Raw genomic sequence first — 24,984 nt, forward strand, 5'->3', positions numbered from 1 at the left:
TCAGATCTGCAGACCCTGGTGGACTGTTTGCTCTTCACCTTCTCTGCAGTGAAAAGTCGGTAGTGTGTTGGTTAATTCCACCTTCTTTGTCCTTTTCTGCATGCGTCCTTGACTCTTCTCTTGCTTCTGCCTTTTGCGTTTATTGCAGTTCATTTCTCCTTCCTACCCCCTAACTGTATTTCTGTCCTTATCGTCTTCTTTCTCACTTGTCAGTTGCTTTCCAACTCGATAGTGCCAGACCCAATCTTTCATTCTTTATTCACTACTTGAGAGCCTGCTGTGTGACAGACTCAGGAAGGATTGAAGAAGTCAACCTGGAGATTGGATTAAGGCTAATGGAGAAGGGAATGTGAAGGGTGACCGGTAGGTTTCCAGCTTTTGTCACTGGGTGGATGGAGTGCCAGCCATTGACAGAGGAAGGTGTAGTTTGGAGAGAGAAACATCGTGTGCTTTAGTTCTGGGCATTTGGAGTTTGAGGGGCCCTTGGGATTTTCCACTTCTGCATTTCTGGCTGCCTCCTGGATAGCTGTACTTGATTATCAGTCAACCTCCCTGTGTTTAGATGCTTAAACCCAGTGTGCCTAAAATTGACAGTGTTAATCTTTCTCTAAGCCCCACCCCCGTGCCCTTCACATCTTTTGGTGGGACCACCATTGTCCCAGACATGTGGGCCTGCTCTGTGATTTGTCCCTCTGACTCGTCTCTTCCTCTTGCTTTCCAGCTCGGTTGCTCTTTGCTCTCAGATTCTCATGGCGATCATGTCACTTGCACAGCATTAGGATGTGGCAGCACTGGCAGCATTAGCTTCCAAGATTGCAGAGCACGGGCATCCCCTCCCTTGGCTTGTGTGGGGCGCTCGGGGCTGCTGGGTGCATCTGCATGCAGCAACATTCTGCCATTGCAGGCTGCTTCCCAAGACATTTCCTGGATCCCAGTCACCCTGATCCAAGCTCCGGGATACTCCACAGGGGATTCCCCTGCTACCCGATCTTAAACCCAGCCCACTTGTTTTTATTTTTTGTAAACAAAGTTCCCATGCTTTCCCACATGTGTAGCCACTGTCACCATGACCTGTTTTTGGAAGGCCAACCTTCACCTGCTTTTATTCCACCCGTTAAGGATTGTCTATAACTTTGCCATCACAGCAGGACCTTGCTGTGACCCAATCAGGAAGAAGTCATCCTGCCATCTTGGACCTCTCATCCCACTTCATCTGGATTTTTAAAATGTCTCTTGGCACTTCGTTGCCATTCAGTTGCTCAGTCATGTCCAACTCTTTGTGACCGCATGGACTGAAGCACGCCAGCCTCCCCTGTCCTTCACTATTTCTTGGAGTTTGTTCAGACTCATGTCCATTGAGTCAGTGATGCCATCCAACCATCTCATCCTCTGTCATCCCCTTCTCCTGCCTTCATTCTTTCCCAGTATCAGGGTTTTTTCCAATGAGTCAGTTCTTTGCATCAGGTGGCCAAAGTATTGGAGTTTCAGCTTTAGCATCAGTCCTTCTAATGAATATTCAGGACTGATTTCCTTGAGGATTGACTGGTTTGATCTCCTTGTGGTCCAAGGGACTCTCAAGAGTCTTCTCTAACACCACAGCTCAAAAGCATCAGTTCTTCCGTGCTCAGCTTTCTTAATAGTTCAACACTTACATCCATACATGACTACTAGAAAAACCATAGCCTTGACTAGACGGACATTTGTTGGCAAAGTAATGTCTCTGCTTTTAATACCGTCTAGGTTTGTTGGCACTTACAACCTGGCATTTTGGCTGTTTGGGTGCATGTGTCTCATTTCCCAGACTGGGCCCTGAGCTTTGTGAGGATGACATGTACATCTTATTTCTCTCTGTGGTCCCAAGCATCCAGTACAGTTTCTGACAGTCAGTATGCACTTGAGAGAGAAGGCAGAGAATTGCATCTTTTAGACTGTTATGTGTACTTCTCAATTAGTTTAGATACTTACAGGTACAGAGGCATAGAATTTAGCGTTAGAATGGACCTTTGAGAATCATTAAATATTTAATGATATTCAGATAGTGGTGACTCAGGTTTCTAGAGACTTAAGCTGATTTTCCTATTCCTAGATCTTCCAGTTGGGCCTGCTGGGTTATTTGATCTTGAACCCGTCATTCGGGGAGACCATGGTAGGTAGCCTCATTAGACTGTGGGTGTCTTTGGTCAGGAGCTGGCTGGTTCTCCTCGGTGTCTAATTTTCTGCTTTGTGTTGGGTCAAGGTAATCAGAAGTGTAGAATTTTCTTTATACAGTGGCAAAGAACAGTACGGTCTCACTCACTTCTAATCCTTCTGTTTTTAAAATTTGCATTCTTGCTTCCATCTTGATATTAGAATATCAGACTTTTATTTAGTGTCTGTTTTTTTTTAGGTACAAGTTTGATATTTAGGAGTGCAGTGGAATAGACTGTATAAATTACATAACTCATAAATTTCAACATAATCTAAGTGTAATAACGGTGCTTGATAGTTTAATAACTACATGATATTGAGAAGAAAAAACATTATCATATGCAGTTACATATGTACATTGTTACTGAGAAGTGTCTTTTTTCTGTAAGCATTTAGAATTCAGTTATGGAGTGAGGGGTCTCACCCCATGGTGCCAGCTAAGAAAATGCCTCCTTTCCAAGAGGAAGGCCGTGTAACAAAGCCCTGTAGCTGCTTGCTGGAGCATGGATTCACTGTTTTTGCAAAGCGCAGTTATGTCTTTCATATACTAGGATATTCTTTAAAATAATAATAAGAACTTCCTTTGTTATCTAGCTACCATGTGCCAAGCACCATGCCAGGTACTTTTAAGTCCATTATCTCTAATCACACCTATTTTGCAGGTAAATGTAGCTGAGAGATACAGTAACTTGCCAGAGTCATCCAGCTAATAAACGTTAAAACTCAAATTTGACACTTCTTTTTGTCCAACTTTCAAGTTTGTGCTCTTTTCTCTACACCATGCTAGCCATACCATCACACTTTTTTAAAAAAAAATATTTATTTTAATTGGAGGCTAATTACTTTACAATATTGTATTGGTTTTGCCATACATCAACATGAATCCACCATGGGTGTACACGTGTTCCCCATTCTGAACCCCTCTTCCACCTCCCTCCCCGTACCATCCCTCTGCGTCATCCCAGTGCACCAGCCCCGAGCATCCTGTATCATGCATTGAACCTGGACTGGCGATTCGTTTCACATATGATAATATACATGTTTCAATGCCATTCTCCCAAATCATCCCACCCTCACCCTTTCCCACAGAGTCCAAAAGACTGTTCTATACATCTTGCATACAGGGTTATTGTTACCATCTTTCTAAATTCTATATATATGCGTTAGTATACTATATTGGTGTTTTTCTATCTGGCTTACTTCACTCTGTATAACAGGCTCCAGGTTCATCCACCTCATTAGAACTGATTCAAATGTATTCTTCTTAATGGCTGAGTAACACTCCATTGTGTATATGTGCCACAGCTTTCTTATCCGTTCATCTGCTGATGGACATCTAGGTTGCTTCCATGTCCTGGCTATTATAAACAGTGCTGCAATAACCATACTGTCACACTTTTTAAACTTTATTTTGAAATACGACCTCTCAAGAGTCCCTGAGAAGGTCCTAGGTGCCCATCACTCAGCTTCTCCACTAACTGTACTGCTTCATCCAACCCAGAACATCCAGGGGCACAATAACATTAACTAAGACTCTGACTGTGCTTGAATTTCAACGAGTTTTGCACACACTCATTTTTGCCATGTTTTTGCATAGAGTTTGATGACATTTGATGCCATGTGTCAGTTCATGTTCCCACCACCAACAGTCAAAATATGCAGCTCCTCTGTGGATGCAGAACTCTGTTTATAGCCACCCCCTACTTCCCCTCAGCCCTGGTGGCCACTTCTCTGTTCTCTAGCTCTACAACTTTCTTGTGTCAAGAAATGTACGAATGGAACCATAGAGCACATGAGCTTTTGAGAGTGGTTTTATCCAGTCAGCATGATGCCCTCAAGATTCTTCTAGGTGGTTGCATGTATCTGTAGTTCATCATCTTTGTAGCTGAGCAGTAGTCCATGGCATGAACACACCACACTCTTAGACTTTTTAAATTTCTAGAATACCCACGAGTGGTATTTATATTTTGTGAAGAAATGATTACTTTCTTGTATTTTGTTTTAAAGAGATTTAAGGTAAAAAGCAAAAATTCCCTTTATTTGTATTCTACCACAAAGGACATCTTTTAAAGAACAAAGACCCAATAGGCAGCTTTAAAAATTTTGTTATCAAAGTCATCTAACACAGCATTAAAGAAAATATTGGATTACTGAAAATTTCTGTAGCCCTTTCTACCTTTGTCCATATGAATATATATTTTCCACTTTTGGAGTCACAGTGTATTTTGTTTGCTGCTTCTTTTCTACTTCAGTTTATTTTTCCATGTACCATAATTATTTTAGTAGCTTGTGCTCTTCCATCAAGTTGACTATAATACTCTTTGTCCTGATGGCCAGCTCTGGCTCCATCTTCACACATGTAGCTTTTCCTCCTGTTGCTCCATAGCTGTAAGATAATGTCAGAGGAGTGTCATTGTGGGCTCAAAGGGTTAGGACCATTTTTATGGTTCTTTTGATGTATGTTCCAAGACTTTGGCTTGAATCACAACCTTTCCCTGTAGTTAGCCAAAGTTTTTTAAAGCCTTGGTGATGACATCAGGCAATGGGAATACTTCACCTGTGTCCAGAGTGGTTGTCAGGACAATGCAGTCAAAGGCCCTGTTGTGGTTCCTGGCCCAGATGACATATTCTGAACATGGCAGCTGCTCTTCTCTTGGTGTGATGATCTTGATGTGCCTTTACTGACGTTATTCCGTCTTTCATGCCAGCAGTCCTCTGGACCCCTTGTGTCCAGTATTGGGTAAGGAATGATGGAGAAGCATGGTATGCACTCAGGCCCTTCTTTGGGAAAAACATCTGTGCCTAAGATACACACTGTTTCTGGATGCCTGGCTTCTAGTGAGGGAATACAGACGTGGAAGTTCATGGTGACGAGACTAGAAGCAAGTGGTGTAATAACATCCAAACTGAGTGCTGTAGAACCGAAGAGAAGGCAGTGGTCAACTCTGTGATCAGATGGGAAGCAGGGCATTGTTAGAGGTGATGCTGGCTGAGCCAGGTCTGAAGCCAGGGCAGAATGTTGGTAGTTGGGAAAGCCAGATCATGTGAGGCAAAGAGAACACTGTGCACAGAGCCTGTAGGCCTGACTGTAGACAAAATATTTGGAGAACTATGAAGGTATCTACTTACTTGCAGTGTAGAACATTGTGGGACAGCAGCCCACAGAGACAGGCTGGGAGCCACATCCTGGGCCCCCCAGTTGTGTACCTGTGAGTTTAGTCTTTATTCTGCAGGCAGTGCACAATGGCACATGTTTAGTGTAAGTCGCTCAGTCGTGTCCAACTCTTTGTGACCCCATGGACTGTAGCCCACCAGGCTCCTCTGTCCATGGAATGCTCCAGGCAAGAATACTAGAGTGGGTTGCCATTCTATTCTCCAGGGGATCTTCTCAACCCAGGGATTGAACCCACATTTCCTGCACTGCAGGCAGATTCTTTACATTCTGAGCCACTAGGGAAGCCCATATAGGGGATGCATTTTGATTGCATAACTGACTTTCTCATGCTTGCTTTTTCCTGTGTGATCACTATCATATTTTTATTCATAAAAGGTGGTAAAAGGACCAAGGTAAAAATGCCCTGAAAGCACGTGGGTTTTTTAAAAGTATGTTTTTGATTGTTTAATTGTACTGACAGAAATATTGACTTGTGTCTTTTTGTCCATTACAGGATTCTGCTCTAATACTTGATGTTCCTCTGGGTGTGATCTCAAGAATTGAAAAAATGGGAGGCGCCACAAGTAGAGGAGAGAACTCCTATGGGCTAGATATTACTTGTAAAGTAAGAGATTCAGTACTTTCTTATGGGAAAAAAAGTCACATTAGTGTTGAATGATAAGTAAAAAGTGAATGTATGTTTAAAAGAAAACTCAAAGACCCTTGTTCATCCAAGGCCCTGGAGTGGTTCTCCCTTCATGATCAAGTGTTCCAGAATCTTCTAGGGAAAGAGTTCCTATGAAAGAAACCTGCTGTTGTCACCAAGCATGAGGACCTGAGCCAGTCAGTTTTTGCCCAAGTCTGCTCCTGGTGTCCCTTTGTGTGATGTGTCTCTAGCCAGACACCTCCACACCATGTCAGGCATGGGGAATGGCAGAGATTTAATGATATTAACATTCAGTCAGCTATAGTAGTAACTGTTTATTGACCATCTCTGTCATTCTAAACACATGCTAGGGCCTTTGCATTAAAGCCTCAGGGCAGCCTTCTGAGATGAACAGTGATGTCCCCATTTTGTAGATGGGGAGCCTGAGGCTAAGAAGAGTTTGGTGACTTAGCTAAGAAGACCCAACTAATGGCAGAGTTGGGATCCAAATCCAGTGAGATAATAATTTTGCAAACAACAGAATAAACCTTCTCACCAGAAAACTTCTTTCTTGGGTATTCCATATTAGAAGACTATAGTACCCAGTCCTAGAAAGATCTAGCAGGGGTTTGGAGGTCATCTGTCCAGGTGGTTCCCACAGCTAGATATGCATGAGGGGCACCTGGGAAGCCCTCTTTGGGTTGACAAAGGCAAAGCTTTGGGTTCTACCTCAGGTCCTACTGTAAGATACTTGGTGAAGGCTGTGTCCCAGAGGCTGGGACTCTTTCAAGTGTCCCTGACCTTTAGTCTAGTACAGTGATCAGTAAAGGGCCATAAAGCACATAGTTTAGGTTTTGTGGGCCAGTAGGATCTGTCATACATTCTTCATTGTATTTTATTTTTTCAACAAAATACAATGTCTTTTATTTTTATTTTTAAAATATAAAAAACAATCTTAGCTTGAAGACCACACCAAGACTGACCTGGGCTGAAGTGTGCTGACCCCTGGCCAGTCCGAGTCCTTCATTCTGTGGATGAGAAAGGAGGTGTTTGCTCAATGGGCTTCCTTGCCTGCAGGTGCCTGAGGGAGCTAACGGAGGAGCCACAGTCCTGGCCCATGTCTCCTTTTCTTGGTCTTGTGCACTGTGGTTTCTTAAAGCCAGTCTCCTGTACCTTGTTTTGGATTTTGAAGATAATACGTTTTTGTCGCCAGTTTGTAAAAGATCAAGACTAGTACACTCTATCAGAAAGTGAAGGATTGTGTCATAATGAGACTTGAACTGAAATGCTCCCTCAGTCCCCACCTTGGCAGCCTTTTGTTGATTTTGGTAGAATTCACACTCCCTTAATACCTCATCTATAATCCTAGCTACTTTCTACCCTTTGGGGCCTAGAAATTGGGGGTTTACTTTTGAGGAAGGTTTTTCTCTTTTGCATAGAAGAATCTGTTGGGGGAGAGTTGTTATATTACAGCACTTCATGGAAAATGAGGTTGCTCTTCCTATCATTTCAAAGTGACTCTCATTCTAATTGAATTGAAAAAATCCAATTTGTTGCCTTGTCAATGGGCAAAACTTGTATTTAAATATGAATCACCCAAATCAACAAGACAAAGCACATTCTTACCCTCTGATTGTGTATTGTAAGAACATGGGGCTGAGGAACAAGTTGGCAGGCATAATTCTCAAATGTTCCATATGTATATTTCATGGAATTAGTATTAAGCCCAAAGACAGTGGCCTCGAACCACGTTGTAGTACAACCTTTTAATTCTGTTATCTCCCTGGAAACACAGGACATTGTGAGAGTCGAATTCCGTTTTCTCAGGAACAGACCTGAGGGTGACAGAAAGAGAATCTGCTCCAGTGGTACAGGGCTCGCCCCTGTCTCCCGCAGGTCCCCTTTCATCTGCAGTCACTAACCACAGTCCCACCGCGCTGCTTTCTCAAAATGAGAATGTGGAACCCCTACAGATTGTCTCCACCAGGGCCGCACCTGGAGATTTCTGCTTACCAGTGGCAGCTTGCTCATGCTGGACAGAAGTCCCAGTGGTTGTCATCTACAAACAAAAGAGAAGACAGCTCCAAATATAGGAATTCTTACCCCCTAAGCCCATGCCAGCCCCTACCAACAACTTGGAGCTTAAAAAACTAAAAAAGCAGAGCCAGACCATCTCATCAGGGCTATTGCAGCGGGCTGTTGCAGTGGGCTGTGTTTACTCTGTTATCTCGAGGCTTGGCACAGCACCACGTGTCCCAGTTGCTGAACACCAAGGGTCTTATGGCGAGACTTTTCTGCCACGTGGCTCTTCCCCAGGTGTCCTTCCCATCTGGGTCAGGCTCTAGGAGACCAGGTTGAAGTTACTCCTCAGTATATGCCCATAGTCCTGTCTCAGATTTGGTGATCAGCCCCCTGTGACTCACTTGCCTTTTCCACTTCAGTTTTCTCGTTGGCAAGACAAGGTAGTGATTCTCCCTGTCTTTGAATTCCACCTGAATCAGATGGCCACACCAAGGCACTTAAATCACTTGTGCTTTGGCACATTGAAAGTCATGGTTTGAATCACGGATGGACCAGAATAAAGATTTACTTAGAAATGGTCTAGTTTCTGGTTCAGAGGTTAAGGGCATCATGTTATCATTGGAACCAAGGCTGATGGGAAGAAGATCCTTCATGCATCTGTGAGCCCTGGGGATCCTCAGCTAGCCACTGCTGTATTTCAGGCTCTTTGTAAACCCCTTAAAAGCACATCATCGTATTGAAGTAATTTTTTTTCCCTACCACTTGACTAGTGCTTTGCATCACGAGACAACAACTTGTGTCTCAGTGTTCTTGGAAGATGTTGTGAATCAGTTTTGGGATATTGCAAAGTTTGTTGTTGTTGTTCAGTCACTAACTTGTGTCTGACTCTTTGTGATGCCATGGACTGCACCATGCCAGGCTCCTCTGTCTTCCACTATTAAGTTATGTGCTTTTAAAAACGAAAGCATGGACTCCTGGAGCTGGCGAGGCCCAGTAGATACCATCTGTATAGAGAGATGGGTGTGGGGTCGTTGATGAAAGGCCTGAGAGCCTGGTTTCTTACATTCCCTTCACTGCCCCTTGCATTTGGGGATGTGTATAGCAAGGCTTTTGTCTCCTGCATGTTGAAGACTTAGGAAGCTTCAAGAGTGCTCTTGAGATAACAAGTGAAAAAGCACTTAGGAAAATATGAAGATGGTGACATCTGAGAGGGCAAGGGCTGGATCTGTCTCACTCCGGAAGTATTGAAAGTGCAATGCAGAAGGTGACGGCCATCACTCAGCCACAGAACCATGAGTGATTTAAGAGACAACCTCAAAAACTGCCAGCTTCAAAAATATGATAGAACGTTATATCTTTTGCTGGGTAATACAAACTGATTTTTAAGGGAGGTTATTTTATTTTACTTACTTTACTGAATTCAGTTTGAAAGAAGGTTTCCCTGCTTATTGAAGAGATATGTATTGGAAACTATCTCTAAAATCTGGTTTTGAGCATTAATTCTTAGTTCCTAGAACCATAGTCATTCCTACTATGGTAGATCTTAAGGTGGTCTTTATAGAAGCCTGTAAAAGTAAAATTCTGATTGTACAGTCCTAAAGAAACTGGCTGTTTGTTTTCAGCCTGGTTCCTATTTGCTGATAGCAGATATTTTAGCTCTTATACTTTTTATCTAAGTTACACCATATTGTTCCAATGAAATGTGATTTTCTTTAAACAAAAAATGTAAAATTGTATAACAAAATAATATTACGTTACTTATATGAGAGCTTAAAATGCCAGTCATTTCCTAATTTTTAAAAGGGAGACTAAAGTGAAAAGCATGAGGGGAGAGGGAGAGAGCTTCTGTATTTTAATGACATGTTTGACAATTTTGAAATAATATTTTTGGCAGATACATATTTGATAAAAGTCCTATGAATAAAATTTTTATTATTAAAATACCTCAGAAAGCAGTTAGACAGACACAGGAGTGATACACTAGGCAAGGTTTGGTTTTTCTTTTTAACAAATGAACTTTAACTCCGTCTTCTCTTTAACGTGAGTTGTCTTGTCTTTACAATCATGATGATGATGGGAATATTTTCAGGGGTTCTTAAAACCAGATATTTCAAGATATGGTACAAAACAAAGTAATTTTCTTAGTGGTCTAGCTTTGTTGCCTCTTCAGGTAAGTCGATCTTCTTCCAGAACAGAAGTTTTTTTGCTAACGAACATGACTCAGTTTGCAGACTGAACTGGCACATTTGTCCTTTGCCCCCAGGACTTGAGAAACCTGAGGTTCGCGCTGAAACAGGAGGGTCACAGCAGAAGAGACATGTTTGAGATCCTCACAAGATACGCCTTCCCACTGGCCCACAGTTTGGTAGGTTCCCGGGTTCTCCTTCTTTGCTTCCTCTGCTGCGTTCCCCAGTGGGGTGTGTGTGCGAGGCTGTTTACTACAGAAGCTTGACCTGTTCCCAGAGGGCACAAGCCTCTCCTCTGCCAGTCTGTATGGGGTGGCTCAGTGCAAGTGACCCCTGCCACCTCCGAACCTGCCCTCTACCTGGGCCAGCCCTCTTCCAAAGGCCAAAGGTGGCAAGGTGACCACAGGCATGTCCGTGAAGTGTTGTGACATCACATCCCAGAGCTCATCGCCCTCAGCTTGGGAACTGAGAGTGAGGCGGGTCAGGCTTCTGTGGTTCCAGTTATATGTGGAAGCAAGTGCTCTGAGCCCAAGGGCTGTTGTAGTTCTCAAATCCGGATTTGTGGTTTAGGCGCAGATTCTTTACTTTTAAGGACTGACACTTTGAATGTTATTTCATGGGGTTCACTATATATTTGCAGGACAGACTTATTATGCATTTGTTGCTTACAACCTACGACTTAGTGCATAACAAGTTTTGGGCTGTGTATATCTAGAACTTTTCTTTCCTATTTAGCAGACTTAGTAATCTCACCTTGTTTTACCGAGGGACTGAAATAAGCTTCAAACCATCTTTCTTTGTATTCTGCCTTGATCTTGCCTTCTTTTTTCTTTTTCCTGGCTTGTGTCCTTTTAATGCCTCCTTCACTTCTGCTGCTTGAGTTTGTTTTTTTTTTGTTGTTGTTTTATTTGAAACTTAAATTTCAAAAGATTTATTGATTTTATTTTTGATAGTGTTCTCAGCATTTTCTCTAAATGTCTTTTTTAAAAAATTTATTGAAGTTTAGTTGATTTAATAGTGGCGTGTTAATTTCTGCTGTACAGCAAAGTGATTCAATTATATATATATATATATATATGTATATGTATATGCACTTTTTCGTATTCGTTTCCATTTTGGTTTATCACAGGATCCTCTGCTTGACTTTAAACAAACTTGAAGGCAAACATCTATCAAGGGGAGAGCAGGGGAATAATTCTTTAAATAAATATATGCCTTTAAGTATAGAATAAATAGTGCTCCAGCTAGACTGAAGCTGATGGAAGAGATCATTAAATAGAAGAACTGCTTTGTGATGGAACTCTTCTTCCTATGCCTGTCTTATTTATTTGTTTCGGGGCAATAGGGGCCTGACTTTTTATTCTAACAAGACATGGCTTCTTTCTGCCTGAATTTCATCAACAGTTTTTCCATCAAAGGAAATTTATGACCAATGGAAAGGGCAATTATACAAAGACTGGTGGTCTAGGGGGATCTGGAGTACTTATTGTGAGTCATGTGTTGATTGGAGATTCAAATGTGATACTTACAGCAAATATAATGATATCAAAGAGTTGAATACATGTTAAGCCTTTTGTCAGTTATTGGTTAAATATGTGATTTAAAAGATATTTTAATATTAACATTTTTAAATGACTAGAATAAAATGTTTAATGGGAATACATCTTTGGAATTACTGTGAAAGTGAGAATGTACATCTAATCCAGGAAAACTAATTGAGGGGATGGGTTCTGTCCTGAGTTTTGCATATCTGGCCTTACATAATCAGAGATGTAAAGATGGTTCACACAACAGGTGTGAAGGAGCTGAGGCCCCAGTCCATCTCCTGTGTGATCTTGCTTGATCAGTCATCTCCTTTCTCTGGGATTTTCTGTCTCCTTTTGGTTTTATGTGATGGTAAAGAATCCACCTGCAATGCAGGAGACCTGGGTTTGATCCCTGGGTTGGAAGGAGACCCTGGAGAAGGAAACGGCTACCCACTCCAGTATTCTGTCCTAGAGAATTCCATGGACTATTTCATCCCTGGTGTCACAAAGAGTCTGACATGACTGAACAATTTTTACTTCACTTCGCTTCACCCTAAAAACAGGTTAAAGTGTTGAACCAGCTGTCTCCTAAACTACTATCCCATTTCTTACTTCAGTCCAAACTTCTGGAAAGAACATTCTAGTCTCTCCACATCTCTGGTTCATTCATCCCCCCAGACCATTCTAGTATCCAGTTTTATTGAAGATCCCTCCTTGGAACTGAGACCTCTCTATGGCTGAATCTAGTGACTCACTTCAGTCTTCATTGTTTTTGATCTCCCCCAAGCATTCAATAATTTTGACCACTCTCTGTTTCTGTGTTGCTGTACCATCTTGACTGTTCCTTCCTAGTGTCCACTGCCTCTGTTTTTTTCCTTAAGTGTAGACATCTTGGTGGTGGTTCCCTATCAACCCTCTTGTCTTGTTACTCACTTTGCCTTGATGATTTTGTTTAATCCATAGCTTAAGCTGTCATTGCTATATGGGTAATTTCTAAATCTAGTTTTGACATTGGCCTCAAGTGAATCTAGATGAACCTCTCAAACACCTTCCTCTGAAAGTCTGTGAGAATCACAAGCTCACCATCTCCCTAACCTCTTTGCAGTTCACCAGAACTATTCTTCAGCCTACATATCCCTCAATTTGGATGATCCTCAGTTTCTCAGGTTCAAGAACTTGAAGTCAAGTGCCCTGCCCCAATCAGGCATAAAACTTATTTATTGTATTGAAGTACAGTTGATTTACAATGTTATATTTGTTTTAGGTATAAAATATAGTGATTTAGTATTTTTACCGATTCTACTCCATTTTATTATTATAAATATTGGTTATATTCCTTATGCTGTACATTACATCCATGTATTTTATTTATGAAGTCAGCTTTCTCATTCCCCTGCCTTGCCTCTCTAGCTGCATCAATTTCAAATCCTGTAGGTTCTGCTTATTGTGTGTTAGTCGCTCAGTTGTGTCCAACTCTTTGCGACTCCATGGACTGGAGCCCGCCAGGCTCTTCTGTCCATGGAATTCTCCAGACAAGAATACTGGAGTGGGTAGCCATTTTCTTCTCCAGGGGATCTTCCTGACCCAGGGATCGAACCTGTGTCTCCTTGCAGATGGGTTCTTTACCATCTGAGCCACGAGAGAAGAAGCCCAGGTTCTGCTTAACAGTAACTCTCGAATATTTCTTCCCATCTACCTGTGCTTCCCGACTCACTTCCCTTCCAACTTACCCTCCGCAGTGCTGCTGTCTTTTTTTTTAAGTACTGTATGATCATGTCACTCTATGTCCCTCCCTTCACACAAAAAATGTTCAGTGACTTCCCATGGCTTATACCCTAGACTCCAACCTCATAGGATGGCCCTGTGCCCCTCTGGTATACATAGACCTTTCTCAACTCAGTCTTTGGCTTCCCCGTCCCTCACCTCTACCTGAGGTCCCCTCATCTCTCTAGAGCCCATCCCTCGCCATTTTGCTCAGTCCTAGATCCTTTTCCACACCATGCGTGATCCCTGGTGGGAGTTCATCACACCTGTCACTTGTTTGGACTTTGTAGGTCCTGCTACTGGAGCACTTACCTCCCTCAGTCTGCCTTCTGTCGTAATTATGTAGTAATTGCCCATCCCCCTCCTATTCTGTGAGCTTATCAAGGCGGGATCAGGCTTTATCTACCTCTCTAACCTCAGCATAATCACTTCTTCATGGGAGATGTACAATGACGGCTTTTTTAATGAATACAGGTTTAGAGGAAAGTGAAGGAAAATTTCATTCTGTGGAGACACTTGGGCTGGATTTCTGGATATTGTGGGTATGTTATCAGAGGATATAGGATTCTGGGTTGCTGTCATTGGAGTGGTCCACAGAGGGGTGCTTTGCCTTATGTTTTGTGTCTGTGCTAGGCATCCCTACTCTTTTGTTTAGGAAGACAACAAAGTGAAAAACTGGAGGAAAAAACGGGAACTGAATGGCTCATACAAAGTTGTAGAAAATTAAATTCTCTTAAGTTTTAACCACTGAAAGTCATCTTAAAAAAGAAAACCAAACTATTCACCAAAACAATAGAAAATACAGATAAAAACAGATCAGCTATTGACATAGTTTTTGGAATATTAGCCCCTGCTATTCCATTCAATGTGTGCAGGTATTTCATCAGGCAAATTCATTTCAGGGTAGTGGGGGGGGGGGCATGAAGGCGGATGACAAGAAGTTGTAGTAGGATGAATGCGACCTGGTTACATCTGGGGATGTGACAGAAGTGATGTGACAAACTCGTGTGGCTCTGACACAGGTTGGTCGACAGCCAGTGCCCTCAGAGGCCAGGGAAGCCGGCTGGGGAGTCCCAGGAAAAAGGGAACAGGTCCAGCCGGAAAAGCCTGCGTGGAATTGATAGTCATTTGGGTTGGGCCTTGAGGATGGTTGTCATTTCCTGTGGACAAGGATGGTGGAGGAGGTGGTTTTTTAGGCAAAGGCAAGATCCTGACCCTCAGCACTAGGGAGGGTAAGTTGGCAGCATGAAGAGTGCTTATTAGGGTCGCCAGAAAGCATGGGATGGGAGAAGGGGGCAAGAGCTGGGTGCATCAGGTGGAGGGATCCGCTGACTCAGGAGCTTGTACCTTGGGAAGTCGTGGAGACTTAGTGAAGGTTTTGAAATAAATGAAGCCAGCAGTGGGGTCAGAGGGAGGACCAAGCAAGACACTGGTGATGCATGCGGAGACCACATGCTTGGGCTGTAGTTTGATCTCGGAGAACTGGGAGGAAGGCTGAGTCATCCTTCCTTCTGAGGTCTGCGGCGTGACCCTGCAGGGCAGGGAAGTAAAAAACGGATTTCATTTGGGGAAGCAGGTAGGAGATGGGGCGAGGAAGGAGGGATGGGGAATTCTGTTTTGCTCGCAGGGCCAGTTAGTACCTTTTGATAAGAGTTTCCAGCAGCAATTGCAGGCCCACCTCTTAGAAGAGAGTCCAGAGGTATAGACCTGAAATTGTGATGCTCCATCTGTTTGGAGTCATGGATTCCTTTGGTAACATGGTGCAAGTTAGGGTTTCTCCTCCACTGACAGACACACTTAGGTACAAAACTGGATGTAAATTTTTAGGGGACTTGGAGCCCCTGGGAAGCTCACTTGTAGGTCCTGGGTTGAGGAGCTCTGGTGTGTACCAGAGAAGCCAGCAAGAATGAGAGAGGTAATGGGGAGAGCCTGCAGGTTGGGGTCTGTGGAAGCCAAAGGCAGAGCGAGCTCTGAGAAGGTGGTGATGGATGTGTGAGGTTGTGGGGGTGGGAAGGAGGCTCAGGAAGAGGTCCTTGGGGACTGGACCCCCTACCTGTGGACTGCTTGAGGCTGGGACACTCTTTCCTCATCCTGCCCCCGCAGTGTCCAGTATAGGCATACACTGGTTAAACTTTTTTGAATCGCAGGAGGTGGTCTGAGTGGTGGGGATGGGAGCCAGTTGATGGAGGTTTAAAGAGAGAGCAAAGGGTGTTTCAAAACAAAGTAGTGGTAGCAATCAGCTGGAGGGAAGACGTGTTTCCCTGAGAATCCAAAAAAGGTGAATGAAGATGGTGGGCAGGGGAAAGCAAGAGAGAAGAGGGTTTCTTTCCTGAGCAGAAAACGGGGTGGGGTGGGGGCGTGGGATGAAGCCCATTTTGCAGGGCAGGTTGGGAAAGGAGAAGGGACAATTATTCCTCTGAGACAGGAGGGGAAGAAAAGTTTCCCAACTGCCACAGTGGGGAATGCAAGAGTGTGCCAGAAAGGGATTTCCTGGAAGCGTAATCTAAGCCTGATTGCATGGAACAATACAAAGGGCCCCTGCTTGAAAAATAGCACTTTGTTAATATTACTGAAACTGTTAAAGCAGCTGCAGATTATCTCAGTGATTGTTATTGGCGCTGGATGCCAGAAGTAACGTAGCAGTTGTGTCGGTGAAATGGTGTCTGGAGGCCAAGAGAGCTGGGTTCCAAATCGAGCCGTGAGGCAAGCGGCATATGAGTGAGATTTTTTCTTTCACACCAGCCCTGGCTCTCTTGCCTTCTTCCCCATTAGTATTTTCACCACTCAGTGTGTTCAGTTAGGACTGAAACTTTGAATTGACCTTGAGCCATTTAGCCACACACAGTGGATCCCAAACCATTACCTTGATTGGTTATCTATTAGGTCAATCCATTAAGACTTGAAAATTGTTTAGACTGCACTTTCTATTTGAACTGGGACATTTATTTTCTTGTTTTATTTTTGCTTTGCTTTTCAAACAGTAGAAATCGTACCATTTTTTCAAACGATATTCCAAGTCAATACTAGTTCTAAGGAAATGATACATTTTTATGATAAGAAATGTGACAATGCCTCTGATATCATGGTTGATTTTTAAAGGCAGGTGTACATATGAACAGAGCCTGATACTGCTACAGAAAAATAGTTTAATTGTTGGAGTGGTATGTTCAATGCTAGAGTTCCTCTTTCATTGATTTTCTTTATTGTTTACTCATTGTTTTACTCAGATGGAATAATCAGCAATAATACAAATTTTAGATGGGAGTTTTTCTTTTTTAAATTCTGAATCCCAATCTGTTATTGAGTCATGAAAACATTAAGAGCATCTCTATCTGTTATCTGTGTGTGTCTAGATCATGGTATAAAGTCTTTGGCTTTCTGTTACTCATAGTCTAGAACGTTTGATAATGATAGAATATGTAGAATAAATTGTGTTTTAAGTTTATTTATGCACTAATACAGGAGAAGGCAATGGCACCCCACTCCAGTACTCTTGCCTGGAAAATCCCATGGACAGAGGAGCCTTGTAGGCTGCAGTCCTTGGGGTTGCTAAGAGTCAGACACGACTGAAGCAACTTAGCAGCATCAGCAGCAGCATGCACTAATATAGTCACTTAAATGTATCTTTAGGTCTGTGTGGATTTTCTTGACATTTGTTTAAGTGAAGGGCTTGAGTGTATGATTAAACTCATGGTCTGTAGATTCACATGAGGGAAATGTAGAGCTAGAAGAAATGGAGCCCGAGACCCAGCTGCCAGGCTCCCAGTGGCCTGGATCGGGGAGGCTCAGTGGGAGGAGTCATTCACAGGTCCCTTCTGCAGGGTGGTTGCCAGCATGGGGCCCAGGCATCCAGAGGTCCGTGTGTGAATCCAACTCAGTCCTTTACCTGCTTCGCAACTTTGAAAATCATGTAATATTTCTGTGCTTCAGCATATTCATCTCCAATGGGGATAATAACAGTCTCCACCCCACAGGGGTTTTGTGAGGATTAAATGAAAAGTACTTACAAGAGCTCCTGGCACGCAGTAAGTGCCCAATAAATGTCAGTGCTTCTGTTCTTAGCGCCCCGTGTTTCCCAGCAGGTGGAGAGAATAAGGATGATTACTCTGACCCACTCTTCCCAAGTATATGAAAAAAGTCATTGTGATCATATGTGGGACACTTTAAGCCCTTTAAAAGAAAGGTGCTCCACAGGTAACAGTTCGTAGTCTCATTAACCAACTGAGGCTTGTACCTTGCCAAAGGATTAGTTGAAAGTCTTCTACTTGAGAGCATGAAAGCCAAAAAGCATCTTAAGTAGAAATGGGATGTATGAGCAGCAGTGCCAGGTAATACACAGAGCTCTTCAGAAGTTGTTTTCTGTTCTTTCTACCTGTGACCCTGCTTGCGGAGTAGCATGGCTCACTCAGGTTTGTGTCTCTGCACTTGCCCCCTTTCTGGATTCAGCTCTGCAGTATTGCCGTATTTCCTACTTTTTGTTCTCCTGTGACCTGATTGGCAGTCAGAGACTTGCAAAGTCTTCTGGTGTTTGCTTTAGTAAATTTGACCATCTTCTGGGCCCAGGGGAGAAGATCCACTGGCTCTGACCCCGAAGGAGATGCTGCGGGTTCCAAGGCCTTTTCTGTGGAGAGCAGCGAGCAGGGCCCTTATCTTTCTTCCTGGCTTCGCTGAACCCCAGCCTGCCCTGCCATGTGGTCTGAGCAGTGCCATTTCCCCTTGTGTTCTCATGGCACATCTCATGGTGCTTGCCTACCGAAATAATTCCATAAAGAATATGACATGGGGCTGGGAGGATACACCTCTTTTTTGATCCTACAAACCGAGAATGAACGACCTGGGGTACTTTTTCTGTGCTTTGAGGTTGTAAACCAGACTTTAATGGAGCAGACTCTTTGTTTCTAGGCTGATTACAGATTAATAGCCAACAACCAGAAGCTCATTTTCACCCGGGAATTGAATGAGAAGCTACACATGTGCACTCGCCTCAGCCTGGATGCGGCCTGAGACCCAAGGGTGGCTTAGTTCTCCATCTCTTTTTCTAACCAGGACATTTTTTTTCTTAAATAAATAGTAAACTTGGCTCATAGAGGGTCTAATCATGCTTTTAAAGCTCCTCCCTTCCTGCCTCCTGCAAGACTTGGCCCTCTGTCTTCTTTCTGTCTCTCTCCACTGCCCTCTCCCCTGGTCTCGAGACATGCCCAGCCATCCTCCCTGTGCCCATCTCTGGGGAATGTGGTCCCAGCTGGACTGTCCCTCCCCTTCCCCGTGCCACCCTCCATGTCCAGAAGCACAGTGCTTACCGCTGGTCCTCACATCCTTCCTTCCACTCCCTGCCTTGCAACTTGGGGGAACTGTTGGGTTTTTTTGGGGGGAGGGTTGTTTTCTTTTAATTAATTTATTTTTAATTAGAGGATAATTGCTTTACATGCCATGTTGAGATGGTATGGTACTGGCACAAAGACAGAAACATAGATCAGTGGAACAAAATAGAAAGCCCAGAGATAAATCCACACACCTATGGACACCTTATCTTTGACAAAGGAGGCAAGAATATACAATGGAGAAAAGACAATCTCTTTAACAAGTGGTGCTGGGAAAACTGGTCAACCACTTGTAAAAGAATGAAACTAGAACACTTTCTAACACCATACACAAAAATACACTCAAAATGGATTAAAGATCTAAACGTAAGACCAGAAACTATAAAACTCCTAGAGGAAAGCATAGGCAAAACACTCTCCAACATCAATCATAGCAGGATTGTCTATGACCCACCTCCCAGAGTAATGGAAATAAAAGCAAAAATAAACAAATTGGACCTAATTAAACTTAAAAGCTTTTGCACAATGAAGGAAACTATAAGCAAGGTTAAAAGACAGCCTTCAGAATGGGAGAAAATAATAGCAAATGAAGCAACCGACAAAGAATTAGTCTCAAAAATATACAAGCAACTCCTGCAGCTCAATTCCAGAAAAATAAATGACCCAATCAAAAAATGGGCCAAAGAACTAAGCAGACATTTCTCCAAAGAAGACATACAGATGGGTAACAAACACAGGAAAAGATGTTTAACATCACTCATTATCAGGAAAATGCAAATCAAAACCACAATGAGGTATCATCTCACTCTGGTCAGAATGGCTGCTATCAAAAAGTCTACAAACAACAAATGCTGGAGAGGGTGCAGAGAAAAGGGAACCCTCTTACACTGTTGATGGGAATGCAAAGTAGTACAGCCACTATGGAGAACAGTGTGGAGATTCCTTAAAAACTGGAAATAGAACTGCCTTATGACCTGGCAATCCCACTGCTGGGCATACACACCAAGGAAACCAGAATTGAGCAGATACATGTACCCCAATGTTCATTGCAACACTGTTTATAATAGCCAGGACATGGAAGCAACCTAGATGTCCATCAGCAGACGAATGGATAAGAAAGCTGTGGTACATATACACAATGGAGTATTACTCAGCTATAAGTAATGCATTTGAATCAGTTGTAATGAGGTGGATGAAACTGGAGCCTATTATACAGAGCGAAGTAAGTCAGAAAGAAAAACACCAATACAGTATATTAATGCATATATATGGAATTTAGAAAGATGGTAATGATGACCCTATATGCGAGACAGCAAAAGAGACACAGATGTAAAAACAGTCTGTTGGACTCTGTGGGAGAAGACGAGGGTGGGATGATTTGAGAGAATAGCATTGAAACATGTATATTACCATATGTGAAATAGATCTCCAGTCCAGGTTCAATGCATGAGACAGGGTGCTCAGGACTGGTGCACTGGGAATACCCTGAGGGATGGGATGGGGAGGGACGTGGGAGGGAGGGTCAGAATGGGGAACACATGTACACCCATGGCTGATTCATGTGAATGTATGGCAAAAACCGCCACAATATTGTAAAGTAATTAGCCTCCAATTAAAATTAAAAATTTTTTAATGCCATGTTGGTTTCCACCATACATCAACATGAGTCAGCCATAGGTATACATGTATCCCCTCCATCTTGAACCTTCCTCCCGCCTCCTACCACATCCCACCCCTCTAGGTTGTCACAGAGCACTGGTCTGAGTTCCCTGAGTCATACAGCGAATTCCCACTGGCTATCTATCTTATATTTGGTAATGTATATGTTTCGATGCTACTCTCTCCAGTTGACCCTCTCTCTCCTTTCCCCACTGTGCCCACAAGTCTGTTCTCTATGTCTGCATCTCCATTGCTGCCCTGCAAATAAGTTCATCGAAACCGTTGTTTTGAAAGTGATTCCAGGCCCTACAAGTTTTCCTATTTGGTAGACTGTAAGACCTTGGCCTCTTCCACTGCACCGTCACTCAAAGGTTTTTGTTTTTTTTTAATTGAATAGCTGCAATAGATGTTTATAAAATATCCACCAGATGTCCCAAGTTAGAATTGACAGAGCATCCCTTTGTGTCGGGGCTGCTGGGTCTTCCACTTCATTCACCACCTCTCTCTTCAGCCAGGCCTGGTCTCCTGGCTTGTGGGGCCTACTTTCTTGGGTTGTTGGTGATGATTGCCTGTGGACTCATTCCTTGGGCCTTTATCTGTGGGAAGACTCCAGGGCCAGGATTGAAGGCAGTCTTACATTTTCTTCTGCCAGGCATTTGGGGGGCACTCCCAGCCTGGGGCACTCACAGATTAAATTTTCTGCAGGATATTTTTGGGACCATGAAAGTTATATGAGTTTTGGCAGCCCTGTACTGTAGGCTCCCTTGCTCAGCACAGGTCATCTAGACAGGTAAGTTCCCTCTGAGTCTCAGGAATTTGTTTCCTGTTTGTCCTTGCCCCAAGGGTACAGTGTTATTGAAGGAAGTTTCCAGTTTGACACCCATCTTGGCCAGCCCAGGGCATTACATCTTATCTCCTGGAGCCTAAGAGGCCACAGAAACCAGTCCTGCCCACTCTTCTTGTTCTCTGCATTCCATTCACAGTTTGGCTTGGGCTTCTGAGAGTCTCTTCTTCCCTTGTAGGCTCATGAGTGCATTTTTAAAAAGGGTTTCTGTTTTGTCCAGCAGTTTTAGATGTTGCCAGCAGAAATATCAATTAGAGCATCTAGATCATCACGCTGGCAGACACCTCTCCTGTGGCTTCTGAGGTGTCAATCTCCTGGCCCTCCTTTTCCATTTCCTTAGCTTGCTTCTGGCGTCTAAATATGGGTTTTCTAGAAAAGTCCATCCTTGCTCTGTGCTATCCCCAGTCTTTTTTGTTCTTGTGTTGACCAGCATTGCCTTCATGGTTTTGTGTTTCCCATTAGCTGCTCCGTGACTTCAGCTGATGCCTAAACCTTTGTTTAAAATTAATCTCTCATTTTCCCCTCAAGCTTCCTTTGAGCTGCCAGTTTCTCTATTGCTGTCATTTCCTTCTGCTCCAAAATCAGGGTCAGTGGGAGATTTCCCTTTTCTGTAACATTTACTAAATCCAAGTGTTCTTCGTGCCCAGCCCGACTTGGTTCAGGTTTCCATCTCTTCTTTTCTGGCTGTGGGGATGGTGCTTTTGCTGATTTTTGTACTTCTGTTTCTGATCCAGCCCACTCTACACGTGCTGTCTGTCAGGTTGCTGCCCTTGGGAGGCAGCTCAGACTATCTCACCCCTTCATTTCTGAAACTTCAGCCCCTCGTCCCTCCCTGTCAGTGTAAATGCAAACCTCTGTTCTGTCTACCATGTGGCCACATCTCTCCATGGTCTCCTGTTTTTCTACCGACCTGTGGGCTGGCTGCCAGACCAAGGTGTTTGCTGATGGCCTTGTGTTTTCTTCCATTTTTGACTTTTTTGTAGTCCTCATAGTTACCATGTCCAAAGTCATCTTACCCTTCCAGGTGATCTCCCATGCCACTAGCACCCCTCCAGGCCTGCCTGTCCAGAAGTAACTCTGGCATTCCCTGGCATCCCATGGCACTTAATCTGTACCTTTCAGGGCACTTAACCTGCTTCTCCTTACATGAACAGTAGCTGCTCCCTCCTCATCTGTCTCCTTCAGAGGATTTCTAACTCTTTAAAGACAGTAGTGGTGTCTTACTCTCTTTTTATCTATTTAATACCTTGTTCATAAGAGATAGTGTCTGCTAAGTAAATGTTTCTTAAATGTATCTAATAATGTCAGTGGAATGAATGAACAGGAGCTAACAGCCACCAAGTGACCTATAAGAATATCCTGTTTAGAAAGGGCTTTGATTCAGCAAGCATTTATGTTGATTTTTTTTTAATGACTAATGTATGCATGGTTGAAAAGTAAGGAAAGATTAAAGGACTGAATGTTTGTGTCCCCACAAATTTTCTGTTGAAGCTCTAACCTTCAGGGCAATGGGAGGTGATTAGCTTTAGATGCAGTCATGGGGGTGGTGTCCCATGATGGGATTAGTGCCCTTTTAAAAAGAGGCCAGACTTCACATCTTCACCGTGTGCAGTACAGCAAGAAGGCCATCCTCTATAAACCAGGAGGTGGATCTCAACAGAATTAGACCATGCTGGCTCCTCGACCTCAGACTTCTCAGCCTCCAGAACTGTGAGAGTTAGTTTTTCTTCTAAGCCAGGTATCTTCTTATAGTAGAGTGAACTAACTACAGCAGTAAAAATAGTAAAAATATCTCCCTCCCAGCACCCTTTAGTTAACATTCTCAGCATATTGCTGTCCACCCAGTGATAGTAGCCTATGCAGGTAGTTCATTATTTATATTCCTTCCTCCTTTGACCCTAATGGAGCATGCTACATATGCACCTCCATAGCTTGCTTTCTAAATTTTCCAATACATACTGCCTACCACGTGGGCTTCTTCACTCTGTTAATACTCTGTTTACTGTCTCATACTTTATTTAATCCTCTGTTGATGGATGTTGACATCATTTCTAATCATTTGCCCCTCGGTATGTGATAATGAGTCCTTAAAATGGGACAGTGGAGAGGGATAGTAGAGAACAGATTTGAGAAAGATCAAGAAGATCAGATCAGTAGAATTGGTTGATTGACAGTTATAATTATGAGGGGAAATGGGATGATAGGGATGAATCCATCCTGGATAAATGGGTTGATAGTGGGGCCAGTGGTCAAGATGGGCAACATAGGAACAGAATGAAGAAGAGAAGACAAGTTCGTTTTGGCTGTGCTGAGCACAGGTTGTAGGGGACAACCAGGTGTGGGTATGTGGGAGGCCAGTGGCTGCATAGATCTGAAGCTTTCCCTGGGGAGAGGCTTATTTGGTAGACCTGGATTTGATCATTGGCATTTTCATTGACAGCCAAAGTTATCAGGAGAGAGAATTACAGTGAAAAGTGATGTCACATATGAACCCTGAGAAATGTCAGCCTTAAATGATTATGATTTTGACAAATAATAAAGAATGTTCTTTTTCTAAAATGATTGAAATGACATTTCAAGTGCACTTTTGTAGTCCTTTCCTGAATACGTGAATATATGACTCAAGAATATTAAAGCCATTTTCTCCAGGGAAAAGGATAGTGGTAGAACTAGGAGAATTATTTATGCAAACAGATGTAGCAATGGTAATTCATGCACAGGTTGCTTTTTGACCTATGAGACTTTCATCAGACTTTTGGATGAAATTACTTTTGATGCAGTTGTACAAATTCTTACTATGTCTAGTCATAGTAAAAGGCTGAAAGCTGTATCAAGCATGAAGCCATTGCTTAGAATTATAAACTTTGCCAAGTTTCAGCACCTCCTATCATTCTTCCTTAAAATTTTAGACTTTTCCTCCTAACTTGAATGAAAGCATTATTGTTCTTATACGAAGTGATCTGGTTTCTTGAGATAATTTTACATTGTTGCACCCTTCAGTGGTAGATGAAAAGTTTGAAAAAGGCTAATGTCTTCAATTTTGAAATCAAATTAGGAAAAAAACACCTCAGATTCTTGTTCAAACATTGCAGAATTCTATCCCGAAAGAGTTAGTGACTGGTTTCCTGAATTTTTAAAGCTAGGTCTCAGAGATGCAGTGAATCGTGTCCACTGATGACCATGCTTTGTGTGGTGACAGCATCATTTGAAAGCACTATTATATCTTACAGAGCTTATCGATTTACTTCCTTGAATACTGTGAAAATTGTTTTCTTCTGTAACTGTCTCCCTCTTCAGTGGTATTTAATTCTTCTAAATCTGACACTCAAAAATCCAGTTCTGAGAGACAGCGCGACAAGGCTTTGGCTGTCTGTGAGGGCCCTTTGTGAGATCTAGGAATCCTAACTCAGTGACACAGTTCTCCCTCCTCAAAGAAGGAAGCTCATGAATCACTCCATATTTATAGAATCTACTCAATAACAATAAATCCAATCTAGATGTTTAAAGCGAGTTGGTGCATCTTTATATAAGTGCCATTTTAAAATGATGGCTAATTAAGTGAAAGCTAGAATCTGCTGTCATTTCAGATTTTTGCTCCCACAAGACACAACAGTGATAAACGGAGCTAAATTAAAAAGACAAGTTACATTCTCTTTGTCAGAGTTGTTTTCCCTA

General features: G+C 42.9%; 1 protein-coding gene across 1 annotated transcript in view; it reads left to right on the top strand.

Moving 5' to 3' along the window:
* MTM1 (myotubularin 1) overlaps nucleotides 1-24,984 on the top strand; it is a 66,882-nt gene that overhangs the window by 10,226 nt on the left and 31,672 nt on the right. The window contains exons 4-5 of the mRNA XM_052663014.1: nucleotides 5,856-5,966; nucleotides 10,273-10,374. Coding sequence (XP_052518974.1) covers nucleotides 5,856-5,966; nucleotides 10,273-10,374 — 213 coding nt within the window. The remainder of the gene's footprint in view (nucleotides 1-5,855; nucleotides 5,967-10,272; nucleotides 10,375-24,984) is intronic.

The sequence above is a fragment of the Budorcas taxicolor genome, chromosome X (genome assembly GCF_023091745.1).
Source record: "Budorcas taxicolor isolate Tak-1 chromosome X, Takin1.1, whole genome shotgun sequence".
Classification (NCBI taxonomy): Eukaryota; Metazoa; Chordata; class Mammalia; order Artiodactyla; family Bovidae; genus Budorcas; species Budorcas taxicolor.